Source organism: Pinus tabuliformis, chromosome 9, assembly GCF_031772625.1.
Source record: "Pinus tabuliformis cultivar Carrire ecotype Pingquan chromosome 9, CPIR1, whole genome shotgun sequence".
In the NCBI taxonomy this organism is placed as follows: Eukaryota; Viridiplantae; Streptophyta; class Pinopsida; order Pinales; family Pinaceae; genus Pinus; species Pinus tabuliformis.
The window spans coordinates 849,879,342-849,903,690 of record NC_142307.1 but is presented as its reverse complement, the minus strand read 5'-3'; the positions used below and the strand labels follow the sequence as shown (position 1 = coordinate 849,903,690).

Sequence of the window (24,349 nt, the reverse complement as noted above, 5' to 3'; positions counted from 1 at the left end):
TTTATAATTTTCTGAGCACGGGAAGCAGTGATTCCAGCGTTTTTGTTCCAGCAGACAGCGCAGATCAGTTCTAGAGCAGCAGTTGGGCAGCTCTCAGATCAGCATTTGCTCAACTGGGTTTTGTCACGCTTGTCCTTGGAGACAAGCCCAAGCCCAGGGGCACCATTCCATTCACTGTTGTATTTTCCCTTGATGATTTAATAAAATGGCTTGACAGTTCTCTATTTCTAGGGTTTTCATGGGTGTATGATGTTTATTTCGCATTTTTGATTGCTGGATTGTCTGTTTGCTTTGTTATCACTTAATTTCCTAGTTAGAAACATTACAGTTCCGCATCACTCCTTCCCTGAGAACTCAGGGGCAATGTTGTACTAGCAGCAGATCCAATCCAATATCCTATAGTAGATCCTCAGGATGCAGAGGCAAAGTTCGATGAAAGAAATGGGAAAAAGGTAAATGAAATATCTTGATCCTGGGATCAAATCTCTCTTCCAAGATCTCTCCTTCAAATTGGGCTTTGAACAGTGGCCCTTTACGTGCTCCGTTCTCCATTCGTCTTAAAACCCTCTCTACAGGGAAAACGCTCATCATAGAGAATGCCATTCCAGAGAATAGGTAGCCAAATGGTACATACAATACCAATGCCAACTTTCATTGAAAGCAAGGCATGTAATCTAGATGCAGAAATTAAAACGATCCATAGGATATCTACAATGATAATGTGACCTTTCTGTTTGTTGGAATTGAAAGTTTGAATCCAAATAACAGAACTTGTTAAAGAGTTTTTTGTAAATCTGAGTGATTGTAGGAAGGCCAGATGCATACGCTAAGTCATCTGTTTTGGTCTCCAGTGTTTAATGAAATAGGGGACCTGGTTATGGAAGACTATTATATTTATGCACTATGTGCATCACCTTCATGGTGATTTTCATTTTAATTAAACAAATAGAGAGGGAATACTTTAAAACGAAAACCAAAAAAACAACAAAATCTGCAAAAAAATGCAATCTGAATAATGCGGCAACAAAGTTCATTCAACGCAGCAACAACTTAAAATTAACGTATATCGAATTCAAAAAGGTATGTAACTCCATATTGAACCCTAACAGATGTGGATGGGCTCGAAAGTTTTCTCACCTTGAGAAACTGCCGCTGGCTGGGGGCTTAGGTGATGAAAATTATGTTAACCAGTTTCTGCCCTATGGTCGACGATGTGCTTCCCATACTTGGGGACTTCTGCCCCGTGCACCGATTGCCAGGTCCATGAATTTCCACTGACGAATGCATCTGGGCATTATGATTATTATTACTGTGATGAGTATTATTACTACCAGCCCCCGCTGCTACTGCCCTCCTCCCATAGGACCACGTTTCACTGGATACCTCAAACTATACGAGGCCTCGAGCTTAGCCGCTGGGAACTGCGCTTATTATTAAACCTACTAATTTGTTGGTCTCTGTGTAACCTCTCCAACTTTAAAAGCCTGGTAAAACCTCAGTATTAGAGGAAAATATACCTTGTAGAAAACCTGACGCCAAGGGTTTAACGGTGAAATTGTGGCCAAATCCTGCAAAATGAAAATCCACGGATAGCGGAGGAGGAGGCAAGCTCAAAGCTGTGAATGGATCCGAATCGCTTGAACAAATTCCCACAGCATTGAAGCTCCGAAGTCCCTGAATGAAAATCGAGTAATGATTCCAGAGGTCCATGAGTTTGTTTAGTTGGTTTGAATTACCACAGCAATGAAGCTCCGAAGTACCTGGATGAAAGTCGAGGTCCATGAGTTTGTTTAGTTAGTTTGAATTACCACAGCAATGAAGCTCCGAAGTACCTGGATGAAAGTCCAGTAATGATTCGAGAGGCCCATGAGTTAGTTTGTTTAACTTTTCGCAATTTTCGCTGATTGAAAATATTTTAACAGGCGGGGCGTAACTAATAATCTCTTTGTTCAAATTTCATGTGAACAATTAATTTAAATTTATTTTATGGGTATTTTAATATTATTGAAAATTTAATTTTTTTATGGGTATTTTAATATTATTGAAAATCTCTCCATCACTTGTTAGATGTGTATGGTGATATTTCTACCTAGGTTCAATTCACTTTAAGGTTTTTTTTAAAGAGTGTTGTTTAATTCACTTTAAGGGTTTTTTTAAAGAGTGTTGTTCAATTCACTTGAAGGTTTTTTTTTAAGTGTTGTTGATGACTTAGGTTTATATGAGAAGAGATTTCGATGTTTTATAAGAATCATATTTTTGTAGTTATTCTGAGTTTGAATCATGTCAAGGTAAAGGGGTAAGTGCATAGTCGTGGCTTGAATCACAAGGGCTTCCCAGATGACCATAAGTAGAACGCCAAGAAGGAGAAGACATTGGAACCCGTGGCACCACAATCGGTGGTGGTTTGAATCACAAGGGCTCCCTAGACGACCATAAGTAGGACGCCAAGAAGGAGAAGACATTGGAACCCGCGGCACCACAATCTCATGTGGGCCACCCCGAGGCAATCGAGAGGAGCTAAGAGGTTTCTAGTTTTCAAAGCATTGGGTTTAGTATCACCACCTCTAGCTAGATTGTTAGTAGTGGCACCAAGGTTTATCAATATCGTGCAGTGGAATATGGGCGTTGGTGGCCATTGTCTTTTAAGGCCTGAAATGACAGTTCATCAAACAATTTTTTGAAAGATCATTGGTCTCGACCATGGCCCAAGGCATTGGATTGAGTTGGTCGCTCGGGGTATGGGAGCTACTACAATGTAGTTGTCCAATTTGCTCAGTTGCTTCCCAAATCTGCAAGTTCTTTGGTTGCTCGCACAGTGTTTGAAGAAACACCTGAATGAGCTAAGTGGGGCAGCACTTGGGCCATCTAGGATATGTTTGTCAAAATGTTTCACCACGATGAAGAGGGTAGGCATGAATTTGTCCCTCACTTCCCACGGAAAAAACTAGTAAAGCATGGATTTTCAAATTCATAACCACCCCTTTTCATAATATTTGTAAAACCTCTCTCACAAGGGACTATCTGTATCACGACGTCAACAGCTAACTTGGTAGCCATGCTTGGTACCAAACTCTAGGAACGTATAAGAATTCCAGTTGCGCTTTCGAGGCTTATCTACAAAGGCAGGATGCTACAAGAGGAATTCCTTCTAAGCGACTATGGCATTCAAAATGAGGCTTTAATCTCCCTCGTTGTAGAATTGAAAGGGGAAGCCAGGGGAGAGGGGGCTCCTTCTACCACCAAGTTAAGAAGCCTTCAAGCCTGGTCCCATCTCTTCAAATTTTAAGGATCATTCAGGCTTGGGCTTTGTGGTTGAGCACTCTCTGGCCACTCCTAGCCTGGAACTAACAAAGGTTGGCATCAATTTGAGGGTTGCATAGTATCTCAATCAAGCAATCATATGTCGTTTCAACGGTTTTTGGCCCTCATCATCTGCCCTCACGGACTGGATCTATCAAAATTGGACTCATAACCTAGAATTGATATTTTGCTCAAAGTTTTTTTTGTGGCGATCTTCAAATGTCTTGAGGATAAGCAAAAAATCCTTGACCAAGGCCCATGGTTTTGGGGATGAGTTGGTCTTCCTGTGAAGTCATGGTTTCCCAACCAGATCTCTTAGAAAAAGTGGGCAATTTTATTGGAATATTTGTCAAAGTAGACGGGGAAAGACTTTTGAAAGGCATTTTCACCTATGTCTACATATGTGTTTAGGTAGATCTCAATGAAGGTCTATTAGATAAAATAGAGCTCAAATGGATGGGCATTGCGTATTCCCAACCCCTAGACTATGAAAAGACAACTTTTCGATGTAGGAATTACCAACAAGCTAGACACCTTCAAACTGTATGTCCCTTTCCAAAAGGGGCTTCCTCCTTACAGTCATCTAAGTACTCTAGCTGCAGTTGGAGGGATCTTAAGGAAAGAAAGGGATCCAAAATGTAACACCCTCCCTTGTGTGTCAAACTTTGCAAACCTAAGCTGAGAAAAGCTAGGTATGATGTGTAATATAAAAAGTAAATACATTATTAATAAATTAATCACTTGGAAAAGCGAGACACCAAGAGATGAGATTCTTGCCAAATCCCATTGGTGAATGGGAAAGGATAATTCTTTCATGATAAGCTTGTAGATTTAATTCTAGATAAGCTGGATGGATTGGAGATCAATATCCATCAAGAAAAACATAAAAGTTGTGTAGGAGAGAAAGGCAATCTTTTATGAGGAAAAGCCTCGTGGGAGAGAAATGCGAGATTTTCTGAGATAAGCCTAGGCAAATGGATAAAAACATCCATAAAAGTGGGGCGCCGCTAATGGAAACCATATCATGAACAAATATTTGCATTAAGATGTAGTGAGGGAATCGAAGGAAATTTGGTACCCCTAAGCCACCATTACTATTTCCAATCACACGTTCAATAATAACCATAAAAGATAGCCGCATATAAACAGAACCTGGAGGTGTTGACAGTCAAAGGCTATTGTAATAGCTTTGACGTATATACAATTGTGTGTTTAGATGAGAATGAAGTGGGCTTCATCCAGGCTTCGGCTCAATCTTCGTCTATTCCATGCAATGGCCCCTCCAAATCACATATATACAGGTCAACCGTGGAGCACAAATGGAGAAACATTTGGTGGATTTGAGGTAGCATACCAAGGAAGAAAGGATTGATGCCCTAGCTTTATTGAAGATCAATTGAAGGAGGCCGACAAGGTCATTCCATCCACACTTTTGATCTGTTAATAACTGGAAACAATGAAACTTACACTGCATCCATGAAGAAAGATTTGAAGAGATATTTGAAGAAAGGTTTTGAGATGACAAATTTGGAACATCTTCATTACTACTTGGGAATTGAAGTCAATCAAAATCCAAAATACATATTAATTTCCCAAAATAAGTACATTGGAGGACTACTAAACAGATTTGGCATGACAGATTGTAGCCCTCTCTCCACTCTAATGGATTAGAATTTAAAGCTTACGTCAAAGAAGGGAATGCACTTGAAGATGCAACCAAGTACATAAAACTTGTTGGAAGTATCAACTACCTAACCACGAACATACCAAATATCTCATATATTGTGAGCATACTTTTCAGATTTATGCATAAACCATGTGAGGGATATTGGTCTGCTGCAAAAAGAGTCCTCCTATATTACATTGTCCAAAATATGTCTCCCTTTGACAAAGCCGCCTTGGGTGGGAGAAATGAGTTTCCCAAGCAATGGCTTGATTCTGTTTGCCACTAGTTTTGTCAGGATTTTGTATGATGCATTGCAAAGTGAGATTGGCCTAAACCTATCAAAAGTGCCCGGATTCACTTCTTTTGGTATTAATGCAAGGAAGGTAGAGTTAGTACTGCCTCCCACTTTGGCTTTTTGATGAAAAGCTTTAATCATCCTCATAAGATCAACTTTTATTATTTCCTAGCAGATTCTATAAAAATGAATTGAGAAGCCGTCAGGTCCTGGTGCCTTGTCTGGTTCCATGGACCATATTACTTTACAGATTTCTTCTTCAGAGAAAGGTTTCATAAGACTAGTGTTGTCCTCCTTGCTTACCAAAGATAGAATGTGGGAGAGAAATTCAGAGGTGACTTCTTCACTCCCATTCCCTTCCTCTTTATACAGATTCTGGAAATAATCTTCTGATGCCTTTTTTCGCTGTTCTTGACCTTTGAGCACAGTCCCATCTGAGCAAGTGATTTTAGAGATATGATTTCGAGATAGCCGGGCTCTATATTTGTAGAATTTCTCACTGTAGATCAACAGATTATGCAATATACTAAAGCAAAATACTAGATCTACTTCTACAACAAACTTGTGGAAGCTTAATCGATTTTGAGCAAGATCAAATAGAACACATATAACAGAGAATGAGAAAGCAATCACACATGAACACAGAAGAATACTCTCGGGAAAGCCTTAGCAAAAAACCCCGATCTCTGTATTATCATACAAGTGGAAATATGTTCGGATTACACAAAGCTTTAGCTCACAAGCTATCCAGCTCTCAGTACAATCCTACAATGCTGCTCATAGACTGAATAGACACCACATATGCCTTCCCTCAGTCCTCGAAGCCTCCTATTTCCTTACGCAGTTTCTCCTGGGTCCTCCAGCTGCAACCTGTGTGATTCTCACCTCACACATAACACTGACCTCTGAAAAAATTGTGCAATCCTGAAGGAGATAATTCCTTCTGCATGGATGAGTTTCCTATATAGGAAAATTCCTCCAATTGATAGTACACTGTCCCTTCCTCTGATCTCAACTGGGTCTCTGACTGAACTGGCATGCATGAGTTATTTATGAGAGAATATTCAATTATCTGAAGTGCAACAATTACATGCATGCATGCATTAACTAACTGAACTCACAATCAGTTCCACAAATTGTTGGAACTAATCTAACTGGACTTAACTCAGATAACTGAGCTAACTAATTACAACTCAAAGTACAACTCATCCTGATCTCATTAATCAAGGGATAACTTCCTTAATCGATGGAGAAACTATTGCATGTCTTCACATGGACTTCATGTTTGATTTTCTAAAACTAATTAACTCAAGATGAATTAATTAATTATTTTACAAACAGCTGCTAAGATCAAATTCGAATTTTACTTCTCAATTTTAGTTCAGGGACTAACTAAAATTGGAATCTATCTCGAAATGCTATTTATAGCAATGCTATTTTTAGTATTTCTATTTTATCATTCCTTGTTTCTATTTCCAACACTCGTACCTGAGATGCTATTTATAGCATTTCTTGTTGCCATTTTCAACAATATTGCCTATGGAAGAAAGAGGTATTTCGATCTCCAGCTTTAAGCCACAGGCTACAAGACTTAAGCATCCAAGTCTCTCCTTCATGGCGGAAAGCGCGAAATGATTTGATTTGGATAACTTGTTCTTTTTCTAAATCTGAAGCAGAGGTCTCCTTACTTTCCAAATCCATTTGCAGATTTGATAACAACTGAACTGTCTCCTTTCTGTTGCTGGTAGGAGAATTTGAGGGTTATTTAATCCATTTTTCAGAGCCCTCTTGGTTATTTTTAGTTTCTGCTCCCACACGAAGCTTGGAGATCCTGTCACAGGTATGGACCATGCCTCCAAAACAATTTCCATGAACCTTTCTTTCCCTAACCAAAGCAGGTTGAATCTAAAGGGGATAGGACCCAAATATTCTTCCTCTTCCAACTGTAAGAGAATAGGTTTGTGATCTGAGGCTAGCTTTGGGAGAATTTTTGAGGAGATCAGTCTTTTTCCTAGCAACAAAGAGCTCTGTGCTAAGAAGCGATCTAGGCGAGCATAGATGTGTTCTGCCCCAACTCTATTGTTTGTCCAGGTGTAAAGACCTTTCTTCGGTTTGAAGTCAAGAAGATCCCAATGAAGTATCAACTCCTCTACTAATGGAAGCATTTGGTCCCTACCACTATTGCCACCTCTCTTTTCTTTTGGATCAATGACGAGGTTGAGATCTCCAGCCACTATTATATTCTGAAGGGAGTAAATGTCTAAGAAATTAGACAAGGTTTGCCAGCATTCTTTCTTCTCTGTAAGGTAGACTAGAACATCAAGGTTGAAGAGAGAGATGGAGAGCTTACTAGAGAGGTGCCGAAGTTCGGTGAATATCCAATGTTGGGTCTCAAAGGAGCTTTCTAGTTGATACTTGTCCTCCGACCACAATGTTGCTAGGCCACCAGAGGTACCTCTTGCACTAATGGCCTTTCCTGCATTTTTTCCCCATTTTAATTTGCTGATCTAAAGAAGGGTTTCCCCTTCAATCTTAGTCTCTTGGAGCATGAGGATCTCGGGAGTTTCTATTTTCAGAATATCTTTGATTGCTTCAGCTTTCGAAGGGTTCCCCAAGCCTCTGCAATTCCAAGAGACTAGTTTCATTATTTAGCGGGACTGGAGTGAGTTGATGCCCCCTTAGAGGGCCTTGTTCTGGTGTTTCTCCCGATAGACATTTCAATGGTGGATTGGTTGCCTTACATTTTTTGCCTCTCGGCCTCTTCTTCCCTGGCTTCCTTATGAGATTTCCTTCCAACTCTTTTAGAGGTTCTCTCGAATGTCTCGTCTTCCGATGACCCAGAGGTTTCCGGGGGTTTTTCTTGTCATTTCTGCATATGTGGGTGAGGAGGAGGTTCCTGCTGGGGAGTGAAGTTGGGTTACTTCCATGTTCTTCTTTTCTGCTTTGAGTGAGGGAACTTGTCGTTCAATCTCCTCTATCTCTATTTTTGGAATTTCAATTGAAGAGCTAAGGGTTTCGAATGGGTTTATTGTGGTTGTTGTCTTTGGCTGTTCTCCTCTTCCTTCCATTTGAACCATTCCTGTTAAGGGAGTTCCAGACTCCATCGATACCTCTTTCCCTTTATTCCTGTTACTCACCTTGGCTTGGACTACTTTCTGCACTTGGATCCATTTCTCTCCTTTCGACTTCTCTAGATCTTCCTCCTTTTTTTTTGCAGTATCTTGCGAAATGCCCATATTCATGGCAATTTCTGCATTTGAATGGTAGTTGCTCGTAGTCTAACTCTTGGATATAAGACCAGTCTGCTATTGTTAACTTTATGGCTTCAGGTAACCCTATTTCCAAGTCAACTTCGACACATATTCTTGCACATGAACACTGATCCCTTCTCTCTGCTCTGTCTATGTATTTTCCCAGGGTGTTACCAATCGTTTCTAGTGACTTCGGGTTCCAGCAGTGTAGTGGAAGATGAGGGAGGCGCACCCACAATGGAACTGCTCATGGCACATCTTGTGTCGGATCGAAATCTGGTGACCATGAGTTTAGATACAGACCCTGAGGTCCCATGAAATATGGTCCATTCCTAAAGATGAGATTTCTGTCTTCTACTGAATAAAAAACAAAGACAAAAAGGCCCTTACCAACCAGGAAGCTTCCGATGCCTTCCTTTACTAGTGATTGCCAGTTCCTATGTGCCCACGCCTCGACAGCCTTGGGGGAAGGCCATAGCCTTGTAAATTGGCTGATGAGCCCTCTTTCAGCTAAGTTCAAAGCAGATCTGCAAGAATCTTCAACGGGCAGGGCGACTGTGGGAATGTTGTCCAGTTTCTTTACAAACTTGCACTGAGTTTCCTTTGCTGGGCGTTTACTACTGTCGCTGATTAGCTTCCTGAACGCAAGGATCTCTGGTGGAGGAGGGGCCTCAGGGCTCCCTCCTAGGGCCATGGCGATGGAGGGAGTATTCAGGTCGCACCAGGGGCTGCTGCTGTGCGCGTGAAAGAGGCCTTTTTTAAAAAGTTCGCAATCATAATAACCGAAATTAATCGATTTCGTAGTTGTTGGATTCCTGTTTCCATGATTACTTTGTTAGGTTCCTATACCAATAAGAGTCATAATTTTATGGGTTAGGTTTTAATTACTATCTTTTTTATGTAATAAATTCATTTTTATTTCTCAATGAATAACCATGAGAACTCTTCGATCCTTAAAAAAATACAACCTTTCAAACCCATTTCCTTTTTATCTTTCCTAAAAAACAATCCTGGCTTAAATGACAATAAGCTTGAAAATAAAAAAATAAGAAATAAGAGTTAAAAAAAAAACACATAATTTTACATTCTGTCGCACCGTGACCCTAATATCTCCGCAATTTGAGTAAAAGAAAGATAAAATCTATTTAAGAAAATTAGAGATTATAATGATTCCAAATTATTCCCTCCAAATTTACGAATTTGAATTATTGCCTCCAAATTTATGAAAAACATAGGTTGCCTCCAAATTTTCACAAATCATCACTGTGCAATCCGAATTAAACCATGTGCACAGTTTCAGATTTTTCCATAAATGAAATAGTCATAGCCTCTGTTGCCCTCCTGAACCGATTTCAAAATCATTATCTAGGTCAATCTTGCCCTATAGTGGGCACAGTTTTTTCAGTTGAAGCGTCACCAACAAAAGTAGAAAAAGAGAACCAGAGTCTGCATTGTCAAAGACCGATATAGAAATGGGCACAAAGGCCAAAACTGGAGAAAAACTTGTGAAGTTTGCTATTTGGGGCTGTGTCGTCTTCAATCTCATTTTTCAAATTGGCAATACACGATTTTGTCTCAGATTGGTCGAGTTGAAGCGTTTCAGATTCTTTTCCTCTACATGTTACACAGTTCGGCATAGGTATCTTTTTTCTTTCAGTTTTATATTCTTGCCCTATAGTGGGCACAGTTTTTTCAGTTGAAGCGTCACCAACAAAAGTAGAAAAAGAGAACTAGAGCCTGCATTGTCAAAGACCGATATAGAAATGGGCACAAAGGCCAAAACCGGAGAAAAACTTGTGAAGTTTGCTATTTGGGGCTGTGCCGTCTTCAATCTCATTTTTCAAATTGGCAATACACGATTTTGTCTCAGATTGGTCGAGTTGAAGCGTTTCATATTCTTTTCCTCTACATGTTTCACAGTTCAGCATAGGTATTTTTTCTTTCAGTTTTATATTTTATTATTTTCTTCTGATTTTGTTAAATTCAAAACATTTTGAATTTCCAAATGTGGTTCTGATTGCTTCTACGCATATTTTAACTTAGTTACTACCTCTTTGCAATTCTGGGTTTCGAACACCAAAATACATTATTAACATGGTTTTGAAGATGCATGCAAAATAGGGTCCTATGCATTGAGGATGTAACCCACCCTAACCAAAGGTGGTTACCATCCTAACCTTGAATCTCAATGTGTATATGGGTGACTTCACCTTCTCCAGCGATGCCGTGTGGGGGCAAGGTCATTTTTCAAGGTTTGCCTTCAGTGTGGGGCAAGGTCATTCTTTGGGAATTACATATTTGACTGCACACAATTCCGAAAGTCACCTCACATAAAGACAACCATACATGCACTACATGTAACCAAGAAATGCTTAAATGCATAACATGTTTTGGCCAGTCTTGGCCTCTGCCATCAACACTTTCATATTAATAAGCATAGTCACCACTGGATCTAATATGCCTATTGATGTGCCCCATCATATGTCAAAATATGCTCAATTCTTTAATTTGAACCTTTGTTGAAGGTTAACAAGAATCCAACTGACATATGGATAACTTGCAGCTTACTAAAAAAAGGATTTAGTACTCGGGATCTCCTTTCATCTAGACCAAGAGTTTACAGAGAATTATCAACTGCAGTCTCCATTTACATTTCAGCAAGTAGTATACCTATTTCTATGAACAAGATTGGTGTCGAAGGAAATAAACTAGTATCTCTTGAAACAACCATGTGAGTAATGATAACAAGAGTATGCATCTTCTACCTTATTTACGCTCTATATATCTTCATTACTTTTCAAGTTGACAGATCATGTAAACTGCGCACACCGAGATGGAACTATGCTCAATCTACTATGGCATCGATTAAATTTGGCTTATGATTTTTCTACAAAGTTAGGCTTATGATCATTTTTAACCAGGTGCAAGTTCAAGCTCCCAAACTTGGCCGAAATTTGAAACAATCTATAACATATTCCAGTCATGTCAAAGAGTTTGCTCCAAGTTCTGTGTTCCACAAGTATGCTCCACATTCTGTAAGTATAATCCAAGCATAGTAATCTAAGACCAATATGATGACCTAAAGACAATAATGAGATCCAAAATGAAGATCCAAGTTCCTTGGATGAATCTCGAAGTTCTGTTTACTAGAACATTGTCTACAAAATGATCGTGAGATGGAGTTCGAAGTGCACCCTAAGATGGAGTGAATCTGAGGTTCTTCTGTGAGGTTTGGCCTAAGACATTTTCATGATCCAAAGTTGCTAAGAATTTTTGAAAGAGCCAAGGATGATCTGGAGTCTTGATTTGAAGTAATCTGAAGTCTTGACTTGGAGTATTGATCTGCTTTGAATTTGAGGTTTGGTGTATTTTCTAGGGTTTTTGGACAAAACCATAGAGTAATCTATCCCTTGTGTAAAAGTACATTTAGGGTTTTGACTTTTTGATTTATAGGGTTTGCAAATTTAGAAAGGCTTGATAAGAGAATGCCTAGGGTTTTGGACAAAACCCTAGGATGAGATGCTCCCGCTAAAAGAAGAAACCCTAGGTCATGATAATGATGTCTAGAGCAAGAATGTTGATCTATTGGATAACTGCGAAAATATAAGATCAAGAGGGAGTTGTTACTCATCATAAAAGATACGTACTCTATCTCTCTTCCTTTAATATTATTGATTTCTCTAGTAATCTAGTCTCGTTTTATTTTCATTGCTTGATTGTAACTATTCTTTCGTGACCTCCTAGAGAGGATTGCAAGAACATGTTGAAGGTTGTCTAAGGTTGGAAGAAGTTTCTGACAAGTCCTGGATTCAAAGGGAGCTTTGAATCTTGAAAGGGTTGTGAATGTAGAAGGAGCTTTGAATCCAGAAAGAACTATGAATTTAAAAGAAGCTTTGATTCAGAGGGAGTAGTTTAATTCTTATGTATTTAAGTATTATTTTTAAATTATATTTAATGGCTAAAGCTGTGATGGGCCTTTGACAAGCCTTTGTCCTGGATGAAGTACATGTACTTCAGGGACAAGCTTGGACACATTAAGGTAAGTTCTCTCAGAAAGAGGGAGCATTAATGAGATAACAATAGGGGTAGAAGTTTGGCCCAGACTATTGTTGAAATCATACATTCTCCTAATTTAGAAAGTATGGTCTTTAAGGCCTAGTTACTCAGAAGAGTACGTACCTTTCTATGATTGGAACAACCACTCTATAAGAGTGAGTGCCTCTATCAAGCTCGTTTACTTGTTGAGTGAGCCTTTTGAGACCTTTGGCCAAGATAATGTCAACCCTGTGATGTGAGGATTTGTTAGGGTTTTGACCCTGTGGTGTGAGGAGTTAAATATGCTCTAGGGTTTGGCCAACCCTATGTAGTTGGAACTTGGAACACAAATGTTCTTGGAGTTTTGACCTTGGTGATGGAAAACCTATACTAGTTTGTATACGATGTGGTTGAGGCACCGATCAGATCATGGTGACTAGTTGTTGTACCTTAGGCTAGGTAGCCTGTATGATGGTACATAAAGTTGTGGTACCTTAGGTTGAATAGGCTGTATGATGGTACATAGGGTTGGTACCTTAGCAGTAGCCTAGATGGTACCTAGATCCCTATAAGATGTTGGGTTGGTACCTTGGCAATAGCCTAGATGGTACCTAGATCCTTGAAAGATGTTGGGTATGTACCTTTGCAGTAGCCTAGATGGTACCTAGATCCCTGAAAAATGTTGGGTCGATAACTTGGCAGTAGCCTGGATGGTATCTAGATCCGTGAAATAATATGTGTTGGTTTAATGCCTTGGTAATCACCTAGATGGTACCTAGACCTATAGATCAACATGTCTTTTGGATTGGTGTCTCAACAAGAGCCTAGATAACACCTAGAGTCTTGGAGAAGCATGTCTGTTGGGTTGGAATCATGGCTGTGAAGAAAGAGTAATTATCATTGTGAACTTGGTTGAAGAAATTTTTGGAGGCAACTTTGATGAGCAAGTTCCTCCCAGTATCATGCTCAAATCTTTCTACAGTGAGCTTGTTTGGTATTAGGCCTAAGACGAGGCCTTTGGAGTTTCACCTAGACTATGTATGGAGACTAGTTGTTTGATGGTGAATCTCGATCATAATTATGTTATAGTACCATAGGATAATGGTATTATGAAGTGTGTAACCTTATTCTTAAAGAAAGATTTTAACAGAGAAAATCTGGATAGTCATTATGAATACCTCCCTAGCTAAGAGGGAGTGTTGATGTAGTACAACCGTTCATAGTCCCGAAGATTCCTACTCTCATAAGGTATGGGATGACCACTCTGCATCAACACTGCCCCAATGCCCTCACCTGATGTGTCACACTCCAGTATAAAGGGTTGGGAAAAATTCGGTAACGCAAAGACTGGGAAAGTACTCATGACCATCTTGAGGTGCTCAAAGGCCTCTTGCACTGTGTCTGACCAACTGAGTGCCCCCTTCTTCATGAGGTCTATAAGGGGTGCGACCAACTGAGAAAACCCCCTCACGAAGCGCTTGTAATATGTGCATATGCCCAGTAATCCCCTCACCTCCGTCACATTACTTGGTGTGGGCCAATCAAGGATGGCGGGAATCTTCTCCTGGTGGACTCTAACTCCGTCCTCTCCTATCACATACCTTAGGTACAACATCTTGGTTATCCCAAATTCACACTTGGATGTCCTGGCATAAAATTGTTGCTCCTCCAGGATGCTTAAGACCTATTCCAAGTGTTGTAGGTGCTCCTCCCATGTCATGTTGTAGATAAGCATGTCATTGAAGAACACCAAAACAAAACTGCACAAGTGCTTGCAGAACACATGGTTCATGCAATACTAAAATGTGGTTGGGGCATTGGTGAGTTTGAAGGGCATCACCAAGAACTTAAAGTGCCCCTTGTGGCACCTGAATGCTTTCTTCAGAATGTCCTGCTAACACACTCGAATTTGATGGTACCTTGTGCGCAAGTCTACCTTAGAGAAGTACTTGGCTCCTCTAAGCTCATACATCAGTTGATCTATACGGGGCATGGGGTACTGGTTCTTCAAAGTCTTCTATTTAGCGCCTAGTAGTCGATGCACATGCGAAGGGTCCCATCCTTTTTCTTCACTAGCACCGCTGATGAAGCAAAAGGGCTAGTACTAGGCCTGATATGCCCTAACACCAATAGCTTCTAGATGGACCTCTCAATATCGTCCTTGCAGGCCTCAAGGCGTTGATACAGAGTAGTGATAATTGTATGTACACCCTCTTCCAACTCAATGGTGTGCTCAAACCCTCGATCAGGAGGCCTTCCTGGACAGATCTCCCAAAAAACTGTTTGATGTCTCTCCAACAACACAAAGATGTCTGGATGAACCAGTCATGCCTAAGTTCTTGCCTCTGAAATCATGAGCACCACCGCTCACTCTATACCACCACGCCACATGTCTGCTTCCATCCGATGGACGTATATTGACTATGGTGGGTAGGAGTGCATACCCCTCAACACTACCAACTTCCCATTTGGGCCCATGAACTCCATCTCCAGTTTCCTCCAATCGGTAGTGACCCACCCCAATGAATATAACCATTGGACACCCATCACCACATTAGTGTTTGGAACATCAACCACAAAGAAATGGTTAGTCATGGAATAGTTCCCCATAATCAAAGTTAGACTAGGGACATATCTCATGCACCGCATAGTTCGGTCTCCTGGTACCAATATCAAAGACCCCTCAAATGCCTCTATATGTATGCCTCTCTGGTCCACCATCTAGGAATCAATAAAATTATGGGTAGCCCCACTGTCCACTAATACTAACACACACTGCCCCTGCACTGTGCCCCTGTTCCGTAGTGTCAAGTACTTTGGAACTTCCTGAAGTGAAGCAAGAACTCCCCTGGTGGGAACAATTAGCCCTCCTCACCGAGGTGGTGGTGGCGGCGGTGGTTCTCCTCCTGCAAACTGTGGTCCTCCGTCGCCATTGTCTATCTCTTGCTCAGCCTCATCCTCCTACTCACCATCTGAGTACACCTTGATGTAATGGGCCTTGCCCTTGGTGCACTTGTGCCCTGGTACCCACAGATCTTGGAACGTGAAACACAACTTCCTCCTCCATAGGTCCCTCCAAGTCTCGTCATCCAACTTGACCACACCCAATCTCCCTCTAAGGATGATGAGTATATTTGCTCCCCTAAGGAGCCACGGGCACAGTGGGTATAGGGGCCTTGGTATTGGGAATTGCATCAATCATGTCTCGGGTCTTGGAAATGATGTCCATCAATGTTGTGGGCTTGTAGGCCCTCATCCATCCACACAAGGGATCTGATAACCCCTCTACAAACAACATAATCAACTGAGCTTGAGAGATGTACGACACCATTACAGCTAGACTCTGGAACTACGATATGTAAGCCTCTATGCTGCCCATTTGTCTCAAGTGTGCCAACTCCATGAAATGCAGCTTGGGGTCCCAATAGAACATTTTTGTAAAATTAGATTGTCCATTATTGAGAAAAACCATAGTTTTTGGAGATAGTAAGATAATACATTCTTTAGCCAGTGGAATCAAATGAGAGGGTGCTCGTAGATGAAATTCGATGTTAACAATCCAATGAAATCGATGATTTTTCGATGAGACTCATGGTTACAATTTAATGGCGAGATGCAAATCCCTTCCTAAAGCTCTTCAGGGAGACAATGGACATTTGTTGCTTGGGCATAAAATATAAATCGAGCGACATAATTGAGTTTTGTAAGTTTTTGCTAGTGCGTTCAACCAGGGACCAAGTGGGAAAGCTACCCAAAATCACCAAATTTATTGTCTTGAATAATAGAATCTTAATGCATATATTACATTGTCCTTTATTAAGCAAAACCCTAGTTTTGGAGATTTGCAAATAAAAACCTTTTTAGGTGGTGGAATTAGATGAGAAGGTTGGCACTAGTTATAATTCGATGTCAGGAGTTCAACATAATAGACAATTGTTTCGGTTGAAGTCCCATTTAGAGTTTAAACTTTATTGCAAGTTGCAACTCACTTCCTAAAATCATTCAAGGAGATAATGAGAATTTGGTATGGAGGTATAAAATCCAAACCAAGTAGCATAATTGAGTTCTGTAAGCTCCTACAAGTGTGTTTGCCTAGAGACCATGTGGGCACACTACCCACAATGTCGCGACATATTGTCTTGAAAAATAGAACCTTAGTGCAAGAATTACATTGTCCATTACTGACCAAAACCATAGTTTTGGATATTGTCAGATAAAACATTTCTTAGCTAGTGGAATTAGATGAGATGGGTGCGCCAAAATGTAGTTTTATGTTAGGAGTTCAAGCTAATCGATAGTTTTTTTATTGGTATCTTGTGTAGGGTTTTCTGGCATGTTGCAACTTGCTTCTTGAAGCCTTATTGGGATAGAATGAAAATTTTGTTTAGGGATATATAATCCAAACTAAGAAACATGATTGAGTTTTGTAAGCTCTTACAAGTGTGTTTAGCCAAGTACCATGTGAGCACACTACCTAGAATCGCCCAAGTTATTGTCTTGAAAAATAGAATATTAATTCAAAAAGTTGCATTGTCTCTTATTGAGCAAAATCCTAGTTTTCCGGATTGTCAAATAATACCTCCTTTATCTAGGGGAATCAGATGAGAGGAGTTTCCCTAGCTATAATTTGATGTTATTATTCCATTGCAATCGAGGGATTTTCAATTGGATTTTCAGTTGGAGTTTTATGGCAAGTTGCAACTCCCTTCCTAAAACCATTCGAGGACACAATGAGATTTTGGTCCATGGGCATAAAATATAAATTGGGAAGAAAATGTAGATTTTTTTGTAGATTCACAAGCTCAAGTAATCTGCTAAAACAAGAGACAAGAATCTACTTCTACTTTCAACTAGCGGAAGCTAATAGATCGATGAACACAATAACACAAGAAGAAGATAAATCAATGGCACAACACAAAAAGTTTTTATGGGGAAAGCCACTGCTCAAAACCCCGCTTATCTGTATTGCATTAATCAGAAATATGAGTGAAGATACAAAGCTTGTTCTCACAAGAACAATTCCGCACAAGTATGCTCAACTCTCTCCCTCACAAGCCTGCTCTTAGCCAACACTTAGCCAATTTCCACTGCCTGCCAAGCCCCTATTTCCTTGCGCAATTCCTAGGATGAATAGCCCATATTAATGGGAATCCAGTGCACCAAAACTGCGCAATCCAATCTAGGTCCTCTTCTTGAGTGCATGCATGATCTATACAGCTCAAAAAATTATACAACAAATAGTAAACTGTCCCTGCACTCTAGTTTCAACTGGGTCTTTCTCAAAACTAACATGCATGAGTTTTCGATGAGAGAATCTTCAGTTAACTGGAGTAGCACCTGTGGATACACTAGTGCATTAACTGACTGCTAATCCTCTACTAGTTCAACAAACAGTTAGAAACTAGTTTAATTGTCTATAACTCAGTAAACTGAGTTATCTAGTTCCACTCAATCTAAACTCATACTGGACCCTTAAAACTTAGGGAGAACACTTACATGACTTTCAAAAGACTTCCAACTCGAAATTCCTAAGTTAATTAAGCCAATTAAACTTAATTAACTATTTACAAGTTGCTATGAGAATAGAATTCTATTTTAATTATCAGTTTAAATTCAAGGACAAATTTAATCTGGAATTTCTTGTTGCCATTTCTCAACAGAAAAATTGAATTTTCTATGCTCTTGCAAGTGTGATCAACCATGGACGACATGAACACACTGCCCATAATCACCTGGGCTATTTCCCTGAGAAATACAACCTTAGTGCAAAATTTACATTGCCCAATATTAAGCAAAACCCTAGTTCAGGAGATTGTCAAATAAAATAGTTTTCGATAGTTGAATCAAATGAAATGTGTGCCACTAGCTGTAATTTGATGTCAAGAACCCAACACAATCAACAATTTTTAAATTGTCATCCTGATTGAGTTTTATGGCGAGATACAACTCGCTCCCTGAAGTCATTTAGGGACACAATGAGAGTTTGTTCTTGGACAAGACCTCTGGAATTACTGGTCTGGACATTGGGATAGGTTGCATAAGCTAGGGGGTGGTAGTTGCATTGTTGGTTGCCAATGGTTGAAAGGAGAATCATAAACCTTGCCCCAATGCCCACACTGTGCTGAGTGTTTAATTAACTGAGATGCCCAAATATGTCCATGCATGGTTACAAGGTTACATTTCTGCGTGTGTAGGTTCTAATTTGTAGAGAAGACTAATGGATATAAATTTGTAAACATGAGTGTGACTGGTAAATTTAAAACTGTGTTGTTTTAACCCTAAGATAAATCTACAGATCTCCTGGATAGTATTACCCTTAAGTAATATTGATATAAGGCAAGATCTGTGGTTGAGGGTACCTTGAAGAAGGGAAGCCTTAGGTTGTCTGAAGACTAGGCCACTAGGTGTTCTGATCCTTCAAAAGTCTCATACATAGCATTTGCATGGTGTCCACTTATTGCATTAAAAGGCTCATTGGCATGATATCTGGAGGTTTGATGGAATCCCGATGAAAGTTGTCTGTTTATGACACAAACTTGTCCCAACTGACATATTGATTGTAGGTACACTAGACCTATACACCTTTGTTCCCAGTATTCCCTGCAGTATCCCCTGCTCCTGATAAGTGCCGCATTGTTATTGGTGTCTCTGATATAAATATGCAGTAGTGAAGGTAACTTCTGTACAAATATTTGAGCTCCTTACACATATAGTAAAGAGGTATTCCTCTGAGCACATGGAAAATGACAAGTATTACTCATCATAGTGTATTCAAAGGTCTTTGACTTTCAATGTTAGATGCAGACACCACTTTCTAGCCTGAATCCTGCAACGCATTCTACAGTAAAAGACAAACATCACTTCCCAGCCCTCAAGACTCTAAATGGTAAACTTTTGAGTTCAAATTTAGCAGTAATTACAGTAGGTATGCACAGAAATGAGATGATTCCCTTAGCTCAGAAATGATGACTTGCATGTGTATCGTTGATATTTAATTGCAATGACAGTGTGTGCGTGAATGGAAGAATTTCCTTTGTTTGTCAACTATGTCTTGTACTTAGATTGCTGATATTTAATTGCAGTGACAGTGTGTGTGTGTGAATGGAAGGATTTCCATTGCTTGTCAACAATTTCTTGTACTTAGATTGCTGATATTTAATTGCAGTAACAATGTGTGTGTGAATGGAAAGATATCCATTGCTTGTCAATAATGTCTTGTACCCACATTGCTGATATTTAATTACAATGACAATGCGCGTGTGAATGGAAGGAATTCCACATCTTATCAATGGTGTCTTGCATGTGTATTGTTGATATTTAGGTGTAACAGTAGTGTGTGAGTGAATGGAGAGTTTCCATAGCTTACCAATGATGCCTTGCATTTATATTGCCAATATTTAATTGCAATAACAATGTGTGTGTGTGAATGGAAGGATTTCCAAAGCTTATCAACGTGCTTGGAATTTGTACTACCGATATTTATACAATGGTATATGCAGGGAAGTAATTTTCCAAAACATGAATGATGCCTTGTGCTTGTAGTGAGGGTATTCAAAGTTTTCAGGTATACTCTCTAAGGAGATGGGCAATATCATTGCCATCCACAACACATGCCAAATTTCATAAATGAACTAACACTGCCATGAGCATAACCAAGCAGCCAAGGTCAGATTGCTACAAGAGGATTTTGCCATATGAAGCAAGGTCATCACATTATGTTAAAAGCCCATCCATAAGTCAGAACCTAAGGATAAGATGGTGACCATTCCTTAGGCAAGTTGACTCTCTACGTTTGAAAAGTTCTAGGGCTTTCATTAGAAACTCCATTGCCAGACATAAAGGATATCACGAAGGATGCTCCAACAAGCACCATAAATCCATGCATATGGAGGTACATGCACAATCAGCTGCCAAGAGGAGTCAATGGTAGGAATAAGGAGACCATAAAACTCCGTGAATAAGGAATGGCAGTGAAACTCAAATAGGACGGCTTCACTGCCATTCACATGATCACCAAACACATCTCCTAATTAGTCTGGAAACAACACGCCACCAGTCCCATGAGACCCATCACTTTAATAGATGTCAAATTGACTGTCATGGATATGTCTGCCAGATATCAGGTGCCTTTCCAACCATAAAGGCTATCTTCATCACTCTAATTCCAAAAGAGGACAAAGCACTCAATCCATCCAAATTCCAAGCTATAGGTCTCTTCTATGTTATTTACAAAATGAGATGAGAGGGGTGCACAAGCTGTTGCTGTAATACAATGATTGCAGCCTGTAGATCTAGTCACCTCTTAAGGTTTCCATCTGACACCTCTACTAGATCTAACACTGGTGGATTTTTACAATCAAGGGCTCTATACCTTGGCTCATTGAGGTTTTTTACTTTTCAACTTCCACTAGATCTACTCCCTTCAACCATCAAAAAATTGTGACGTGCATATTTTTTCACTAGTGTGCCTGATTACAATCAAACTGCAAGATGCAGAATTTTGGCTCCATTTCCACATTGGGGTCATAATAGTGATTTTGTGTAGTATTGTAGGTGTTATGCCCTCAAGAGGTTTTCCCTCCTTACATATCAAAGCCCTATATTGCAAGGTAATTTTTTCCTTGCCTAGGAACTAGATTGAAGTCTGCCATCAAAGGCCAAATTTATATGCCACTTCTGAATTGGTATCATAATAGTGATTTTGAAAAGTATTGAGGAAGTTATGACTATTTTATGTTACGATTTTGTTCAAACTCACTTGGAGTCACAATCCTCATGGAAAAGGGAGATCCATTGGATGTAAAATTTTCTTATTTTTTTTACAAAGTCTAGATCTATTTATGTTGCTTCATGGCATACTGACAGTCACAGAATTAGATTTTTCTGTGCAAGATCTAGCATACCAGAAAGATGCATTTGCACAACCACCACATTTGGGAAACCATGATGGTCATGTTCAAGACCATTTCGCATGTCCTCCAACCATCATTGATCTCTAATCAAGAGATCTTACTCCTATGACTTTTTTTGTAATGTCAATGATCTTTATTTTGCTCCAACATCTTCTCTCTCACCTAATTCTCTTCTTGCTGACCCCTGCATGCTCAGTAGCAGCATAACACTTTGAGCGTTATTATTCATTAAGTTTTGTACCTCTTGAATTGGAATTAGGTTAGGTAGCTACATAGCAACTTTGAGTTTTCTTCCAAGTCTGGGTACTTGTCTACGATTTCTAGCACATATGCAAGCCTTGAAAGCATGAGAATGTGCAAGAATAAACTCTTGGGATAAATACCCATTTCATTGTAAGGGCTTATGTTATGTTGCTGTTTTCTGCTGGATCTAATCTTGCTCATAGATTTGTCAAGGTTAACTCATGATGGGTTCATAAATCTTGCTGGTGAGGCTACTTCTACACAGGTTTAGGAAGGCCAACTGACTCAAAGCGGCAATGGCTTTACGCCATGCTGTCCTTGAAGCTACATGCCCATATAACATCAGATCTGTTATTTACATAGGTGCCAATGTAATTGTGGTGTCTAGTTGAATGAATCCACAAACACTATCCCAAAATTACAGATCTGTGGTTAAAGATGAGATCGATCTAGTTGGATTCAAGCCAAAAAGATGACAGAGAATCAAGATGGGTTCAGCAAGTCAAAGGAGCTGGAATACTTCCTTTAAGGCCATTCAAAGTGTGGACCCTCTCAAACTTCCAAGTTTTGCCCCTTAAAGGTGAGTAGAATTAGACAGTTCCTTTGAAATAAAACCCCACTGTGAACTAAAACTAAGGTCATGTATTCCCAGGAGCGCTTTAAGCTACACAAACTATGATGGAATTCTTTCAATGACAATTTTTTTTATAAGATTCAGAGTGCACAATAACTAGAGATTGTGAAGCGATGAGGAAATGATACCTTCCAATCCTAATTTAGAGAATATTGTGGCAACCAATTCTCTGGTGTGTTGCATACACCAAATACCATTCCAAGGACATGCATTCTCTGAGTTTTCAGAGGTAAATTTGGACATCAATCAAGTTGAATCAGAAGGACAAAAGAGCCCCCACGTCTCTGATTTCTCACCCCACCCGCGTCTATCATTCATATGAACGGACTTGCTTTCTCCAGCATGCGTTCATTCAAAACAAAAGCAAGTTACAAGAAAACTTCCACCCAGAAGATCATATATAAAATCTTCTTAATGATCTGAATATGGCTTCTCAGAGCGATTAATAGTTGCAGCAGTTACAGTGGCTGGAGCCATGGTGGATGCCCAGAAACTTCCTGAAACATTTCATTCTTTATTTCTTGTGTCCATAAATAGATACAGGTCTGATTAGACCTTTCTAGTGGGTGGAAATATCAAAACAGAACTGATAAGACCGGGTCTGATTAGACCTTTCTAGTGGGTGGAAATATCAAAACAGAACTGATAAGACTGATTTACTATAGAGGGCTGAACTGGATGGCCAGTAGACTGAACGGTGTCCATAAATAGCTACAGGTCTGATTAGACCTTTGTAGTAGGTGGAAATATGAATCCAGATATGATAAGACTGATTTACTGTAGAGGGCTGAACTGGATGGCCACTGAACACATAAAGTCTGGTCAGGTCAAGTCTGGATGCACCAAAGAGAACTGAACTCACACCTCGAAATACTTTATGTAGTTCAACCAACTGAATTATCCATAGCACTAGGTGGTGCCTTTATTTTGCTAAATAGTTCTAGCGCACTACCTTTGCATGTTGTATATGTACTTGTATGTTTCTTTGGTAGAGATTTGTCCACCATGAGAAAGACCGCCCCAAGAATGCCTATCTGCCCTCTTAGACAGAGCAATATCTGCATGATAGAGATGAGATCTGTAATTTTCCCATTTGACATTGAGCTCCATCAGAAGAGCCAAATTTTCAGCATGTGGCCAACTGGAAGAGGAGGAAATGACAGATTGTTGGCAGCCAATATCAGCAAGAGTGAACAGCTCATGCCCGTGAAGAAACTGGATGATTGGGGGAGGAAGAATGTGATTCCCAGCCAATCCAATGATTGCATCAAGGTCAATGCGAATTATGTCGCCACGTCTAACCATCCATATTATATATCCCTGTATCCAAGGCTTAGATTTCGTCAAGATATTCCAAATGAAAGACACATTATTCTTAACCGGAGCCCCAACTAGGATCCAGTTTTCCAGGGTAGCATGATTGAGATATTTTTTAATAATGATTTTTTGCTAAATACCAAGGCACTTGAAGGCCGTCCATAGATTTTTGATGAGAAGTACCAGATTGAAAGTGTGAGTGTGTTTGATGCCCCAACCTCCATCAATGGGCTTGCAAATTGAGTCTAGTTTAGATAGGTGAAGCGTATTTTTGTAACCGGACCCAACCCATAAGGAATCTGCCATGGTGGAGTTGATTTTGTGAATAATTGACATTGGAAAATGAAACAAATGCATCCAGTAGACAATGATACCTTGTAGGACTACCTTTATCATGACCATCCTACTGTCTAAAGAGAGCCATCTGTTTTCCCATAACCACAGTTTATTTTCAAAATTTTGAATGAGCCAATGCAAAAACCTCTTCTCATAGTTACTGGGCTTCAGCAAAAGGCCTGACTCTAATCCCAAATAGTTCTACAATTTTTTTAGTCTCCCCATCCTCCACACAGTGGAGAAATGACAGATTGTTGGCAGCCAAAATCAGCAAGAGTGAACAACTCATGCCTGTGAAGAAACTGGATGATTGGGGGAGCAAGAGTGAACAACTCATGCTCTAGGGTGCACTTGTTGTGC

At 39.8% G+C, this 24,349-nt stretch overlaps 1 protein-coding gene across 1 annotated transcript in view; it reads right to left on the bottom strand.

Moving 5' to 3' along the window:
• LOC149151455 (gamma-tubulin complex component 4-like) overlaps positions 1–23,641 on the bottom strand; it is a 447,891-nt gene extending 424,250 nt beyond the window's left edge. The window contains exon 1 of the mRNA XM_089443163.1: positions 23,289–23,641. Within this exon, the coding sequence (XP_089299289.1) occupies positions 23,289–23,641 (353 nt within the window). The remainder of the gene's footprint in view (positions 1–23,288) is intronic.
• Between the last annotated feature and the right edge of the window lie 708 nt (positions 23,642–24,349).